This window comes from Lycorma delicatula, chromosome 1 (genome assembly GCF_047948215.1).
Source record: "Lycorma delicatula isolate Av1 chromosome 1, ASM4794821v1, whole genome shotgun sequence".
NCBI lineage: Eukaryota > Metazoa > Arthropoda > Insecta > Hemiptera > Fulgoridae > Lycorma > Lycorma delicatula.
In genome coordinates this window covers 338,345,508-338,360,549 of record NC_134455.1, presented here as the reverse complement: position 1 = coordinate 338,360,549, position 15,042 = coordinate 338,345,508, and the positions used below count along the sequence as shown (strand labels likewise).

Here is a 15,042-nt window from a genome sequence, read left to right as displayed (position 1 = left end):
GGTGAACAAAATTATGGAGAATGACAATATTTTAAGAGGGTCTTGTGTATCACAGGCTAGGGTATGTATTATATGGTACCAAATATTATATTTTAAAGAAAATATTAGAATTTGGAGAAGCTTAAATTATTTTCATTTTCTAACTGGATACTAGATGAGAGGACAGTTTTTTTTTTATCACAGCAAGCCCATGCAAAACAGAGTATACTAACCTCAAGAGCTGAAAGTTATTCCATGGTATTAATTTTTAAAAAAAATAATTAAAAGTAAAAATAAACTGAATTTATAGTACATAACAATAATTAAACATCAGATTATTTTAAATTTTACAAAAAGATAATATTTTTTAATGTGAACAACCAGATTAAGGTTAAGGTTGATTGGTTTGGTTAGGTTAGCTTCATCTTTTGTTAGTGAAGAATGGAGGAGGAATTAAAGTTAAATAGGACTGCCAGCAAAAAACATAGATCTCTTACAGCTAATTCCACTTTATACTATTTCTTTTAACTATAACATATTTAACTTATAAAATAACAACAGTACCAGTTTAAATAAAATCTACATAAATGGTTAATCCTAAATCATGACTGAAATATACTCTTTTAAAATAAAATATTTAAGAGCATTCTCCAATCTAAGAATTAAAAGTTATATTTTGCATCTATTAGTTTTTTTTTAGGAACAATATTTACTATTCTATGAGATGATGGCAATCATCATGAGGTGACATAACCATCAACTGGATGAAACCAAGTAACCCACCGGGTTGGTCTAGTGGTTACCGCATCTTCCCAAATCAGCTGATTTGGAAGTCGAGAGTTACAGCGTTCAAGTCCTAGTAGAGCCAGATATTTTTACATGGATTTGAATACTAGATCGTGGATACCGGTGTTCTTTGGTGGTTGGGTTTCAATTAACCACACATCTCAGGAACGGTCGAACTGAGAATGTACAAGACTACACTTCATTTACACTCATACATATCATCCTCATTCATCCTCTGAAGAATTATCTAAACGGTAGTTACCGGAGGCTAAACAGGAAAAAGAAAGAAAAAAAAGAAAGGATGAAACCAAGTAAACCTGCTCAATTAAAGGTTGTATCTTACACATAGGATTACCTGCTACTACTTTGTTACTCCAAAAATGAAGAACTTTCATAATTACTATAAATCTATTTCTGGCCCATATAATTATGCAAAGGCTGTATATTAAATGATAGGTACACAATAATCTTTAGCCTGTTCAATTTAATGTTCCCATGTGTAAAAAAAGTCCCAGAAACATGCAAAATACGTCTTTTGTTACAGGTTTTCATGATAAACAAAATTTAGGGTAATCATCCTAAATTTTGTTTGTACTTCTGCATAATTATTTGTTTCATTCATAGACAAAAACTTATCATCAGCTAGTAGTTAGAAATAGTTAATTGGCAGGTAAATTTGTATCAGTGTCATTTTTAGTTATCTCAATACCATTGTCAATGGTTTCGGTTATAATTGTATCAATTTTATTTTCAGTTATTTGAATACATTGTCATTGGTTTCAGTTTCTCTATGTATAGATTGCACAGTTGAGTGTCAGTAACATTTTTGTCTTCACTCAAATCACTTTTCACTACCCGATTCGATATCACTATCATCTAAATATTCATATTCAGTCATTTTCAGCACTAAATTCGCAGTTACTACTTTCATTTTCCAAAATATATTTCTGTGGATAACTTCTTTTTAACATTAAATCATTGTCTCTTTGATCAACACAGACCTGGGATTTCACCATCAGCCATTATGAAAATTGTAAAACCTTGGGACCACAAACAATTTTGCAACACTAAGTATTCGTAAAGGTTAACAGCTGAACTGAAAGGCCAGCATAAGTAGAATGTATTTCATATGGCTTATGCATAGGCCGCCATAGATGGTGCTGATGGCCCCTGATATAATTGCCTAATGGTGCTAATTGGTGGCTGTGGCACTCAACATGTTAAAATCCACCAATAAAATTAGATAAACTACAATAAACTTCAGGATGTGAGCAAAAAAATTTTGCTTCAAATATGTGTTTGAAATTGGTTGAGTATGATCACTTGGTTATTATTTTAGTTGAGCCCATTATTTTTCTGCACAAGATATTCAATAAAAGAATTTAACTATGTAATTTAATAAGTTATTCTAATTCCTGGTCTGTGGAACTTTGAATTAAAAAAAAAAATTGTCAAGATAGTTTTTCATAACAAAGATATACACTAAGTGCCGATGACTGTAATGTCGTACAAAGTTGGTTTGTCTTCACTGCTTTTATTAAGTGAACATCACTGATCTAAGTTATTGAGTTAGAACCTGATATTGATTCAGATTCATACCATTGTATGACCTGTAACATGTTAACAATTATTAGAGTGTCCAATCACTTCAAAAGATTATAAAAAAACATTCCTAGCATTACGAGAGATATTGATTTCAGTTTTCTACTACTTTAAACAAACCTACTAACTTTTTTGAAAACGAATAGGTGGTTCATGTACAAGCGATAATGTAGCAGAAAATACAAAATTCTGTCTTTGTTTTTTATATACTGGATTAGCATTCAGTCGTTCCAACAGTGACCTAAATTCAGGAAAGTGATTAACTTCTGTCATTCTGTCAGCCTCATCAATCACCAGATATCTAGTAAAAGAAATAACAATAAAACAAATGTTAAAAAATATTTTGTAAAGATGCTAACAATTTACTGGAAACAACGTAAGAAAGACAAAATGAAATAGAATAACTAATCAAAATTAAATAAGGAGTTCCTGGATAATAGTGTTAACTTTTAGTTTCATGGTTATTCACTGGTTGGTTAGTTGGTAATGACACAATTCAATAGAAAGTTACTTAGATGTAAGTTAACTATTGCGTCAATCTATTTGAAGTGTCCCAAAAAAACTATAAGCTGGTTGCTTGACCAATTCAAAAAACTGAAACTTACCCACTTGTTTCCTACAAGTTTCAGGACTTTAAAAATGTTTTTTTTTATTTATTTTATATTTACGTGGAAACAAGTGGGTATGTTTCAATTTTTTTTGAATTGGTCAAGTAACCACCCTTGGGTGACTTCAAATGGACTGACATTATTCTTTACAAATTAAAGAGAGAGCTATTGCTTTACAATTATTGAAATCAAATTGCAAACAGGAAGCACTTGAAAACCATTTTAAGAAATCTAAAATTATAAATTCAAATTTAAAAGCAAAACTTAAATAAAAAAATAAATTATTAACTTAAATAAATAAATAAATTACAAAAAAAATAGTTGTAGTTAAAAATATTGTTTATTTTTTAATTAAAACCTGTGACTACTCAGGGAAAATTTATAAAATTCTGGTCATTGTAAAATCAGTTCCTGGGCAAAAGACGTGATGCAAGTAGAAAAAAATTCTGGAATACATAAAATTTGGAAATGAAAACAACCAATGCATTCGAGCAACATACACAAAGACAGCAGGAAAATTGTATGTAATTTACAAACATCATTTGCTATGAGCTGCACTTAACTCCCTCAGAAAGTTGCAACCCACTCTTGCATAAAAATTCAAATAAAAAAACAGAGTGTATATTTTAAACATGAACTCCAAAAAGTTTAGTTTTTTAATCACTGACTACTTTTATCTATTAAAATATTGTTACTGAGCTATCCTGAAGTACCATGTTTACTTTAATTGTAAGAAGTTTAAACTAAACTCCAATTTTGTTCTTTGTTAGCTGAAAATAATTATGATGCAACATCCTGGCGATTTGATAAGTGCTAGAAAAACTGTTCTTTGTTTTTATAAATAGGATATTTTATTTGTAACTCCTACATGCATAACATATATAGGTTTGTCCAAAAAGTAAGTGTACTGATTTTTTATTTAATTACTTATTGGACTTAACCTGAAATTATAAGTTATCTCGTTCAAAGTATGACACTTGGGAAATTACAAAGTGGTTCCAACATTTCTTCCACTGTTCATAGCAGTACCGAAAGTCATTTTCCTTAAGTGTGTGTAGCTCATCGGTTCCATTTTTTTAAAATATTTTCCACTGTCCTGAAATGATGACCCTTCAACTTCAATTTCAACTTAAGAAAAAGGTTGAAATAGGAGAGCTAGATCGGGGCTGTAGGGAGGCTGCCCAAGTAGGGGAATGTTTTTCAAATTATAAGGGATACCCTTATTACAAGGAGCACTTGGCCTGACAGAAGGGCACCCCACAAAAGTCCGTGGTCACTGACGTAGCCTGGAAGAGGCTACAGGCATAGCTGGACGTGGGTTACCAGGGGAATATCTAAACCCCAGCCACAAGAGGTTCAGCCCACGGTAACCCTGACAGTGGAAAAAGAGGCACCACATACTTCCACACCGCAAAAGCCCCCAACAGGTTTCGGCAATCGAAAAGGTCGCGGCCACAAAACCGACCAAGACCAAAATTAAGACACCAAATAAAATATATGATGAAAACCCGTCAGATAAAATAGAAAGATACAGCAGCAAGTGACATTTGTCCAGGTTCTGCAATTAGTAGGGAGAAAACAAACTCCCGCTATCCTTGCATTCCATTCTGATATTGTAACATCCAATATTTTCCTCCGTTGCAAATGTAATAAGGTTATAAAACACAATCATACTTGAACAGCAGTAGCATGCAATTGACTCAACCGATCCAGTTGAAACAAGTATACATGTGCAGCAAAGGTAATTTACCTACATTGTTATATATCAAGGACGTTTTAAATTACCTGTTCATCTGTAGGAAAATCAGTACACTTACTTTTAGGACAAACCTTGTGCATATATATATATATATATAAATATAAATATCTCATGCTAGTAGAATATTGTCTCATACACTACACACACTAAGGACTAAGGACAATCAATCATCATCATCTATAAATGAAAACCTATATTTAATATATTCATCTGAAATTTTCTATTCACTTTCCGAGCACCTTGAGATTTTATATTTTCACTAACTTTTACTGATGTGTTAGTTTCAACAGTGACAATTTTTAAGATTAATCAATACTTGCCAATTAACAACAGTTCTGTTTTGCACTCAAAACAGAACTGTTACGTATTCTAAAAGCAGAGACTGAGACTTAATAATACAACAAGGATTGCAAAATTGCAGCAGTACTGAATGTGACTGAGCAATGAGTAGGATGAATGAATTTCTTAAATGTCTTCTGAACTAGCTTTCTTTATGGAGTTGACACACGCATATGTTATTTATCTGATATTACTAATCCTTTTAATGTATCCTGAGAAGTACATTCACAAAAGTTTTAAAAACACTGTTCTCTAAAGTCTGTACAAAAACCAAACTTTTTTTTCTCTGGTGGTTAAAGATATATTTTGATCCTCCATCAATCCCACAATGCTTGCATGTGTTTCTGACAATTAGTTGTACACATTGCTATGAGTGGTCTGGGCTTTTGAAAGTAGTTCAACCTACCAAAGATGATGCTCATCCAGGAAGGCAGGTGAAATCAATTGATAAGTTTCATATTTTCCAAGTAAATGATTTGTGAGGTAAAATCAATGTTTCACAGTTTGTGAGGTACCAGATAAGACTTTTTTTGGTGGATTCATGTCAAAAAATCCTAACTGCAAAATTAGAAATGCATCACATCTTCACCAAATTTATACTGTAACCCTTGACCCAAGTGGAAAAAGACAATCGTGTAGCAATCCATCAGGATCTTTGAATTGTACAAATGAAGATAGAAGCTTCTTGTTAATGATAATAATTGGCAGTGAGAAGCAAGTTTATGGGTATGATGTGGAAAAATGTCTTGTTTCCTTGCATTGAGATTACGGTGGGGGGGGGGGGGATTGTCATACAGATGGAAAAAAAGGGTTACAAAAGTCATTCAAATACAATAGTGATGTTGACAGTCTTTTTGTAACATTAAAGGCATGTTCACTATGAATCTCTATCTACAGAGCAGGCACTCAATCGCCGCTACTACCTAGCAGTCATCAGGTGCCTCCATGAAAATATAAGGAAGCAGAAACCTGACCTTTGGCACAACTCATTGTTCCTTCACCATAACAATTAGCCATCCAAGCCACCACTGCTAATTTGCAAAATTTGTAAAAAAATTTGCTCAATATCATCCTTCACTAATTGTACTAAACTGATCTAACTCCTGCTGACTTTTTTTTATCTCTGAATAAAAACTGCTCTGGAAGAGGAAGAGCACTGAAAAATGTTGTACTGCAGGTAAGAGAGTAATTTGTAGAAGACTAATTATATAATGTTATACATATTTTGTAAAATCATTTTTACAAACAGTTTGGCTATTTTTTGAACAGACCTCATATATAATTAATGAAAGTCAGCACTTAAAGTCATATTTCACTTTACCATCAGAAACCCAATTCATCACCTAAAATGTGGCCATAGTTTGTACAAATACTAAAGTTACCTTATTCTTGATATATCAGCAAAATGTTCTTCACCGATTGTAATTAATTCCCATAATCTCCCGGGAGTAGCAACAACAATATGAGGATGCCGTTTCAATAATCGCTGCTGTTTCTCTGCAGACATTCCTCCCACAACTACAGTTACCTATAAACATAAAAGACAAGAGAATATAATCAACAATTAAGTAAAACACGTATACACAGCAAACAATTCAAAGCACTTTGCTAAGTAGAATATCACAAAGATATGATTCTTATTGTTATCTGGAAGATGAAGGTCAAACTCATATGCTTGACTGCCAACATAGAACTAAGTTTCAAAATTTCTGAAACGGTGTTATCTTAACTTTTGAGGGTCCTACACAACCAACACTATTAACCCTGGGGCTGATAGGTATAAACAGTAAAATGATAAATAATGAAAATCCAAATTATGAATTAGAAACAAATTTTAAACAATTTTTTTCTAATTTCATCACAAACTAAATTTAAAAATATTTATAAAAAAACTAACACTAATTATCAAAACCAAAATAAAAAACACAATAGTATGCAAATCGAAAATTCAGTCAGAATTAGTCTCAGAGGCTTTCCTCTTCCTACCAATATTTGTTTAACTCCAGAAATCCACAAGCTTATGGAAACAAGTTGGATGAACCCCAAAACTGCATGCTGTGCACCAGTAGTTGCTTCTTTTTCTTTTTATAGCAGGATTTTTAGCACAAATTACACAGACATGTTCTTATCGTCCCTGCAGATGAACAAGTGCACTTTCACCTGAGATTCTTTTTTTACAATTTCTTTATGTGCATAGTTATTGGTTTTGTTGGTTATTAAATTCCAAGCTTCTAGTAATAAGTCCCAAATTTCATTAGAGTAACAGGCTTCATCCATTTTGACAAAATAAAAGCGACAACTAAACAATATGCACAACATTAAACTAATAATATGTACATAGCAATGGGTTATAAACAAACATTTTTCGATGTCATTTACCATTCCCTGACATGTTCACATTGTGAAGCCCTGGTATGTCAAACACACGGCCCACTGAGAATTGTTCTGCGGGCTGCCAAGATTGATAACCAATATGTTTAAAATACCTTAAAAATTAAAAGTAAAAATTCCTTAATGAAACAAAATTAGTTTTGAAAAAACAGTTTATAAGAAAATAGTATTACAAAATACTGATTGTTAACACCAGTAACTATGTACGGTGGATAAATTAACTACATGAGTGCAAGAAGGCTTCCCGCTTCTAGTCAGTCCTTGAATATATTGCACTATCCCCCCTACTGTACTAGCATTGCCCATACCACTTCACATGCCACTCCCAATTGAGTTTCTGCACATCCATGTGTTTACGCTTTCTTAACTTAAAACAGGTATACTTTGTGCATGACATTGAGTCACAAAATGCCAGTACAGTCGGAAGCTATTTGTTAGCAGTCGGTGAACGAATGCTGCGTTCTAGTCTAGTTTGCACATAACAATTTTCATCTGGTTTAAAAAAGTAGTGTTCTTTGTTTAGTGTTAAACTGACAATTTAATAAAACAATACACACGCCCTCCACAAAAATTAGCAGAAAACAATCAATTGAAGAAAAGCAATGCACTTTTCAAGAAAATTGGGAATTACAAAATTTGAATTAAAATTCAAGGAAAAAATAAAACTTTATGTCTGATATGTAGAACTCCATAGCGGAGTGTAATATTAGAAGATATTATGATACAATTCATAAAGAAAATTATGACAAATATGGAGAGAAGCTTTGTGAAGATAAATTGTTAGTATTAAGATTGATACTTCAAAAACAACAAAGCATATTTTCCAAACCTACTGAAGATAAATCTATTTGATATTGCATTAAATTGCAGCTAAGTAGAAACCATTCACTGAAGGGGAATTTATTAGCGAATATATGATTCAGGCAGTGGAAGTATTGTGTCCTGAACAAAATTGAATAAATTCAAAAACGTAAGCTAAACAAGAAATACATTGCCAGCAGAATTGTTGATATAGCTTAAAATTTACGTAATCAACTAAAATCAATAATTCTAAGATTTGAAACTTATTCCATTGGAATTGATGAAAACACAGATGTAGGAAATAAAGGTCAGCTAGCTATTTTTATTTGCCCGGATGTGATGTGAACTTGAAAGTAAGTGAAGAGCTTCTGGAGATTATCCCCATGCACGATACAACCACTGGGGGTTGATATATTTTTAACACAATGATGGATGTTCTGGGTAAACATATAACTAATTAAAATTCAGTGCAATTCCATACTGAAACAAAATATGGATGTTGGAATTCCACATTTCAATAATTATTTATCACCGGAGTGATTTCCCAATTTGTTATTAACAATTAAACATATTTTATCTACATTACATGTTTGTGCAAACAACTATTTTCAACATTAAAAAATAATAAAACCGGGGAAAGATCAAGTTTAACAGACAAGCATGTCAAGCAATTTTAAAAATAACTACAGTTCAACAAATTCAACCAAATTTTGAAGACTGGTTAATGAAAAATGTTACCGTTAATTTGGTTCATGAAAAACGTTGTTGTTTTTGTTTTAAAAAAAAAAAAATTATTTTATTTAAATAATGTTAAATTGAAAAAAAGAAACTTTCCTACATACGTATGTATTTATTAATATGTTTATATTCTTTGCATTATTATTTTGTATGTATTGATTTATTTATAATTAAAGCTATGCTTCATCTTTATTTCCATTTGTTTTTCTTGTTTTGTGGTTCGCGATTTAATATTTAATACCTCATACTATAATTTAATATGACATATTAAATACTATATTTAATATGACCCTCAGTGGTTAAAGATTTAATGCCTGTTAAATCGTTAACCACTGAGCATATTCGCTATTGGTCACTTTAGCATATTCGCTATTGGCAAGACCAATAGCGAATATTTTGTATGAATATTATACTACAGAATTTAAGGAATTGATTTTTAATGTAAAATAGTTGATATAGCAAAATAGTTGTAAATTATGACGATCATCAGTTCTAGAATTAAATATAATGGATGCATTCCACAGTCTCTCATTTCATCAGGAGCAACTGTGCTCTAAAGCATAATCAGAATCCGACATTACTTGTTTTAGGTGAGAAATGAAGGGTAAGATGTTTATGTTAAGACGGGAAGTGTCTAATGTTAAGAGTAGATTAGGTGTACACCTAGTTGTGTAATAGTGTAGTATGGTTACATACCTGGTTGTATAACTATAGACAACCTGTGTACAGTTTGAAGAAGGCTACAACCAGTTAAGGCCAAAGGGTCACTCAAATTGAGAACCTCTAAGGGTAATTTTTTATTTTGTTAAAATAACGCAATAACTTTAAACAAATGGACACTGAAACATTTTTTCAGGATTGATGGATACTTTTCCCAATTAAAAAAATTTTTATTTCTCATACAGAATAAGACCAATTTAAGAGAAGTTGAAAATTTCTTAGATTTGTTACAAACACCATTTTCTATACTACATGTTATTAATTTACATTATGACTGACTGTTCTTAATATTAACAGGATTAATCAAAACATAGCCAAAAAAAAAAAAAATCAAAAATGAAATTTAATTCAATCTCAGTTAAAGGTAACTTAAACATCAATAAATAATAAAATTCCGATTATTTAATAAGTTATCTTGAAACAGGTAGTATCTAAGTAAAATATGTTTGTGATTGTATATGAAAACTGTAAACCATCTTGCTAGGATAGAAATCAGGACAAGCTGTTTAAGAAGCTATATTCTAAGCAGTACGCGAGATTAGATAAGATAGATAAGTTGGAGGTTTAATTTTTCCAACAGCCAGAACCCAAAGCTAAGTTACCAGCCAAAAAAAATCCATATAAAAAAGATGGATATCAGTTGAACATTTTTTTAAAGAAATAATTATTAAGATATTTGAAGGATTCATGTAATTCAAATTCTTACTATTCAGAGTTAAAGAAATTGCAATCAAAAAAAAAATTCAAAATGCAACAGCAAAATTTTTAAAATAACTTATAAGGCCAATTTTTATCTACACCAACAATAGATGAAGAAGTGAGAAACAAATTTACTAAAACCACATATATTTCACAAAGAGTATAATAAAAAAAAACAAAAAACTTCTATACAAACTACAATTTTAGCTTGCAGTTAAGGTTTAGGTCAACAGTTTCAGTACACTAAATAACTTTTAAAACCATACTACTAGTTTGTAATAGCCATACTTTTTCTAAATCATAAAATAACATGCAAAATATAAAAAATAACAATCATGATTAACAATAGCAACTTTTACCTACCCTTATACCAGTATATTTGGCAGCAGAAACAATGTGGTTCTTAACCTGCATAGCCAGCTCCCTTGTTGGGGTCAGAATAAGTGCCCATAATTTGTCGGTTTTTGAATCTTGAATCTTGTCTCCAGTTTTAAGAAAAGCATCATGAGTAATATCTTCATTTTTATTGTTACTACAATCACCTGACAAAAATTAAAATAATCTTACTATGTATATGCTTACACAGGGGTGTTCCACAAAGAAAGTGAGAAACTTTCTATATGCTCTACTAGTGAAAATAATGAAAAAGGTTCACATAGGTCTGGGTCTGGAAATGAATTTTTTTCAAGTTACGGCTAACAAACAATTTCGCCTGGATTTCAGCTCTTCTAATAAAAAGAAGCCCTATTATAATTTTTGAGACCCAATTAAGAAGTAAAGTTCATAGTTTCTTTTGTAATTTGAGCTGGGAAATACGATAAAATAAGTCCCATTACTGTAACTCCAGTAGTTTTCAAGATATCTGGCATAAAACACAACATTTGGTGTCGAAAAACAAGTTTTTTTTTATTTGTAGTTCAATAGCTTTGTTGAATGGACCAATAAATGTGGAAGATTTAGTAACAAAACTTGTAGAGAATTTAATTCTGTTTATTGGCTTTATTTCCATTAATTTTCTCAGAATTAAACTCTATACAAGATTTGTTACCAAATCTTGTACTACAAACCTAAAAAAAAACTTGTTTTTTGACACAGAATTTTGTTTTACGTCTGATATCTTAAAAACTACTGGAATTACAATTCTGGGACCTGGTTTATCCTATTTCTCAGCTCAAATTACATACGTAATTTACTTTACTCCTTAATTTGAGTCCCACAAATTACAGTAGGACTTCTTTTTATTAGAAGAGTTGAAGTCCATGCAAAATCTTTTGCTAGCTGTAACTCGAAAAAAAAAAGTCGTTAACTCACATCTATGTTTTTATGAACTTTTTTCATTATCTTCACCAGCAGAACATGTCCTGAAATTTTCTCCATTTCTTTGTGGTACACTGTATAAAAAAAAATTAGAGAAAAATTTCATAATTAATTTTTAATTAAGATGTAGAATAATCTATTTAAAAAAAATTGTTAAATGCTTTCAAAAACTCTAGTTTCTTTAAGGTAAACCAAATAATAATACCTAAATAACTGAATGCTTTTTAATAATTTCAATATACAGAGCTGTTCTTACAGATTTTCAACCATAAAAACAAGGCAGTTTCATTTACCCAAAATACAGAAATTCCAATTATGTCTAAATAATCCCAATTTTATTTATTCACAGTTAAATTATCTGCATCAAGGTATTTATTTTTAAAATAAATATTTTGTCAGAATGGTAAGTGGGAATAAACATTATGTTTATTTCCACAATAAACTGATGAAGTGAGCTTCAAGATGAAGCTCATAAAGCTCACTTCATCTTGAAGTGAGCTTTATGAGACATAAAGGTGTTAATATGAGGGTAAGTCAATTATTATCTGCAATTTAGTTTAAGTTGTTTATGTTGGTAGTACTGTCATGTTGCGTAGATGACGCATGCGTGGTTTAATTGTTATGTCTATGCAGGTTTGATGCTGCTAGGTTAGTTCCATTATCGCTGCCCTGCCGTTAACCATGGCTGCTCTGCTTTCTGTTTGCACCAAACAAGAGCAACGTTCAGTGATCCATTTTTTGTGGTCGGAAGGTGTATTAGGAGTCAAAATTCATCGAAGACTTTCGGTACAGTACGGGAACAGTGTGTTGCCACAATGGAGTGTCTACGAATGGATTGAAAAATTCAAAAATGGTCACACAAGTGCTACGCACAACGAACAAGCCAGATGACCGTTTACCACCACAAATGAGGAAAACATTGAGCGTGCATGTGACATGGTTTTCTTAGATAGATGAGTAACTATTGATGAAGTGGCACATTGTCTGCAAATTAGTCATGGTTCTGCCTACGAATTTATCCACAACAGACTTGGGTTTCATAAAGTCTGTGCAAGATGGGTCCCAAAACAACTCACACAACTGCATAAACAAACGCGCTTGGACATCTGCCAAAAACATTTGGATCGCTATAGTAACGAATAGGACATCTTCTTAGACAGAATCATCACTGGTGATGAAACATGGATCCATCATTACGAGCCGCACACTAAACGGCAGAGTATGGAATGGAAACATCCAAATTCACCCTGCAAAAAAAGTTCAAGACCCAACCATTCGTAGGAAAACTGATGCTTATGGTTTTTTGGGATTCACAAGGCTCAGTACTGGAACATTATGAGGAAAGGGACAGACAATAAACAGTGCGCGTTACAGTGAGATGCTTACTGCCAAGCTGAAGCCTGCAATTCGAAGCAAACGTCGAGGACTGTTGTTGAAAGGTGTTGTGTTGTTGCACGACAATGCCCGTCCACATACTGCTGCCCACACTGCTGAAATGCCCCAGAAACTCAACTGTGAAGTACTGGCTCCATATAGTCCTGATCTTGCACCATCTGACTACCACTTGTTTGGTCCACTAAGAGGCATTAAGGGGCCGTCGATTTACCTCAGACGAAACAGTGAAAGAAGCAGTGTATTCCTGGCTCGCAGCTCAACCGAAATCCTTATTTTATGAGGGCATCAGGAAGCTTGTGCAACGATGGACCAAGTGCATTGAAATGCAAGGGGACTATGTTGAAAAATGATGTACATGTAAGTTTCCTATTTGTATTGCAATAAAATTTATAACTACATTGTGGATAATAATTGACTTACCCTCGTACATAATCAAATGTATAAAACTCATCCCTATTGAGCATTACTGTATAAAAATGATAGTTTGAAATTTTTGTAATTTTATTAAAAAATTTAAAATAACTAATATAAAAGAGAATAACATCCAAAAATGAGTTTGTTTTTTCCTTGAAAATTATAGTCTTTACTAAAATAATCCCTACAAGAAAATAAAATGGCAAACTCTTTTCATATAAAAAGAATCATTACGATATTCTCAGAACAAGTAAATATCTAATCAATTAAAAATGACATCTAATCAACCGAGGCAGAAAACTTACTTCTTCGAGGAGCATTAGACACCCATCTGCTGTGTAAAATTTATACACAATTTTTAGTGCATTTTTGTCAGACTGCTTACTGTACAATAAACAAATGATCAAAAAGAAAACTTGCCATTACAGTTCACTTCAGATACTACATTATGAGATTACAGCTAATTATTGCTACACTGGTTGAAAATTGTTGGAAAAACAGAAATTTCATAAGTATAATAACAAATTTTCAATGTGCAGGTTTTTATTCCACAATATGAACACAATGCATTTTTCTTGCGTGACGGAAGTTACAGATTTATGAGGAAAAATTTAAATAAAACTTCACCTAATTTACTAAAAAGCATTTCAAAAATACTAACAATCAAATATTAATTTTATTTACATGTTTTTAGCCTCAGAAATCTGAATCTGTTAAATTGAATTCCAAATTTGCTTATATTAATTAGTTGTTCCTAATTACAGTCAGGAATTTAAGAAATGTGTGCATGTGCAATACAAAAATGAGTGGGCACACACCCACACATAAATATGCAAAATTCACTGAGACTGATTCACAGAGATTAGGTCAATCTAAAAGCCAATGCTGACAATTTCTATGGTTACTGTAATAACTTCCAGTGCAAAGAAGAAGTTCTTGCATTACACTGCATGATAAAATATTTAACTATATAAAGTTTCATCTTACCACTATTACAGTTTTCTTCAGTTTCCAAGTCATTATCAAAATCTGTTAAATTTTTCATAATTCCATGTAATATTGGAATTCCAAATGCTAATGTTTTACCACTACCAGTTTCTGCAGCCCCTAGTATGTCACGTTGACCTTTGATAGCGGGTGGAATACAAAGAGCCTGCCACAACAAAATAAATTGTGCATAAAAATTTAATAAGCTATTATTTAAACATCTAATCAGTAACCAAAATTAACTTCAAAAAGCACTAATATAAATAAAATTAAGAAATTAGGATAGACTGCTGCAAAGGGAGAATATTATGATGATAATTATATCATAAAAAAGTAGATGGTTAACTATGTGAAAAGTTTGGAGGGCAAAAAGAATGTGAGCAAAAAAATATATTGATGAGACAGCAGTAATCAGAAGGGGAAAACAAAAAGAGGCTGAGAATATGGCTAAATAATTCTAAACAAGTGAAAAAGCATTTGACGTAGTATTTAGTATCCACAAAATCA

The 15,042-nt window shown here is 31.8% G+C and overlaps 1 protein-coding gene across 3 annotated transcripts in view; it reads right to left on the bottom strand.

Moving 5' to 3' along the window:
* The window catches only part of LOC142334317 (ATP-dependent RNA helicase DDX24), a 44,523-nt gene that overhangs the window by 22,022 nt on the left and 7,459 nt on the right, over nucleotides 1-15,042 (bottom strand). For all 3 annotated transcript variants that reach the window (XM_075382258.1, XM_075382257.1, XM_075382260.1), the window contains 4 exons: nucleotides 14,536-14,701; nucleotides 10,786-10,964; nucleotides 6,456-6,601; nucleotides 2,496-2,668 (listed from right to left, as the gene is read on the bottom strand). In XM_075382258.1, coding sequence (XP_075238373.1) covers nucleotides 2,496-2,668; nucleotides 6,456-6,601; nucleotides 10,786-10,964; nucleotides 14,536-14,701 — 664 coding nt within the window. The remainder of the gene's footprint in view (nucleotides 1-2,495; nucleotides 2,669-6,455; nucleotides 6,602-10,785; nucleotides 10,965-14,535; nucleotides 14,702-15,042) is intronic.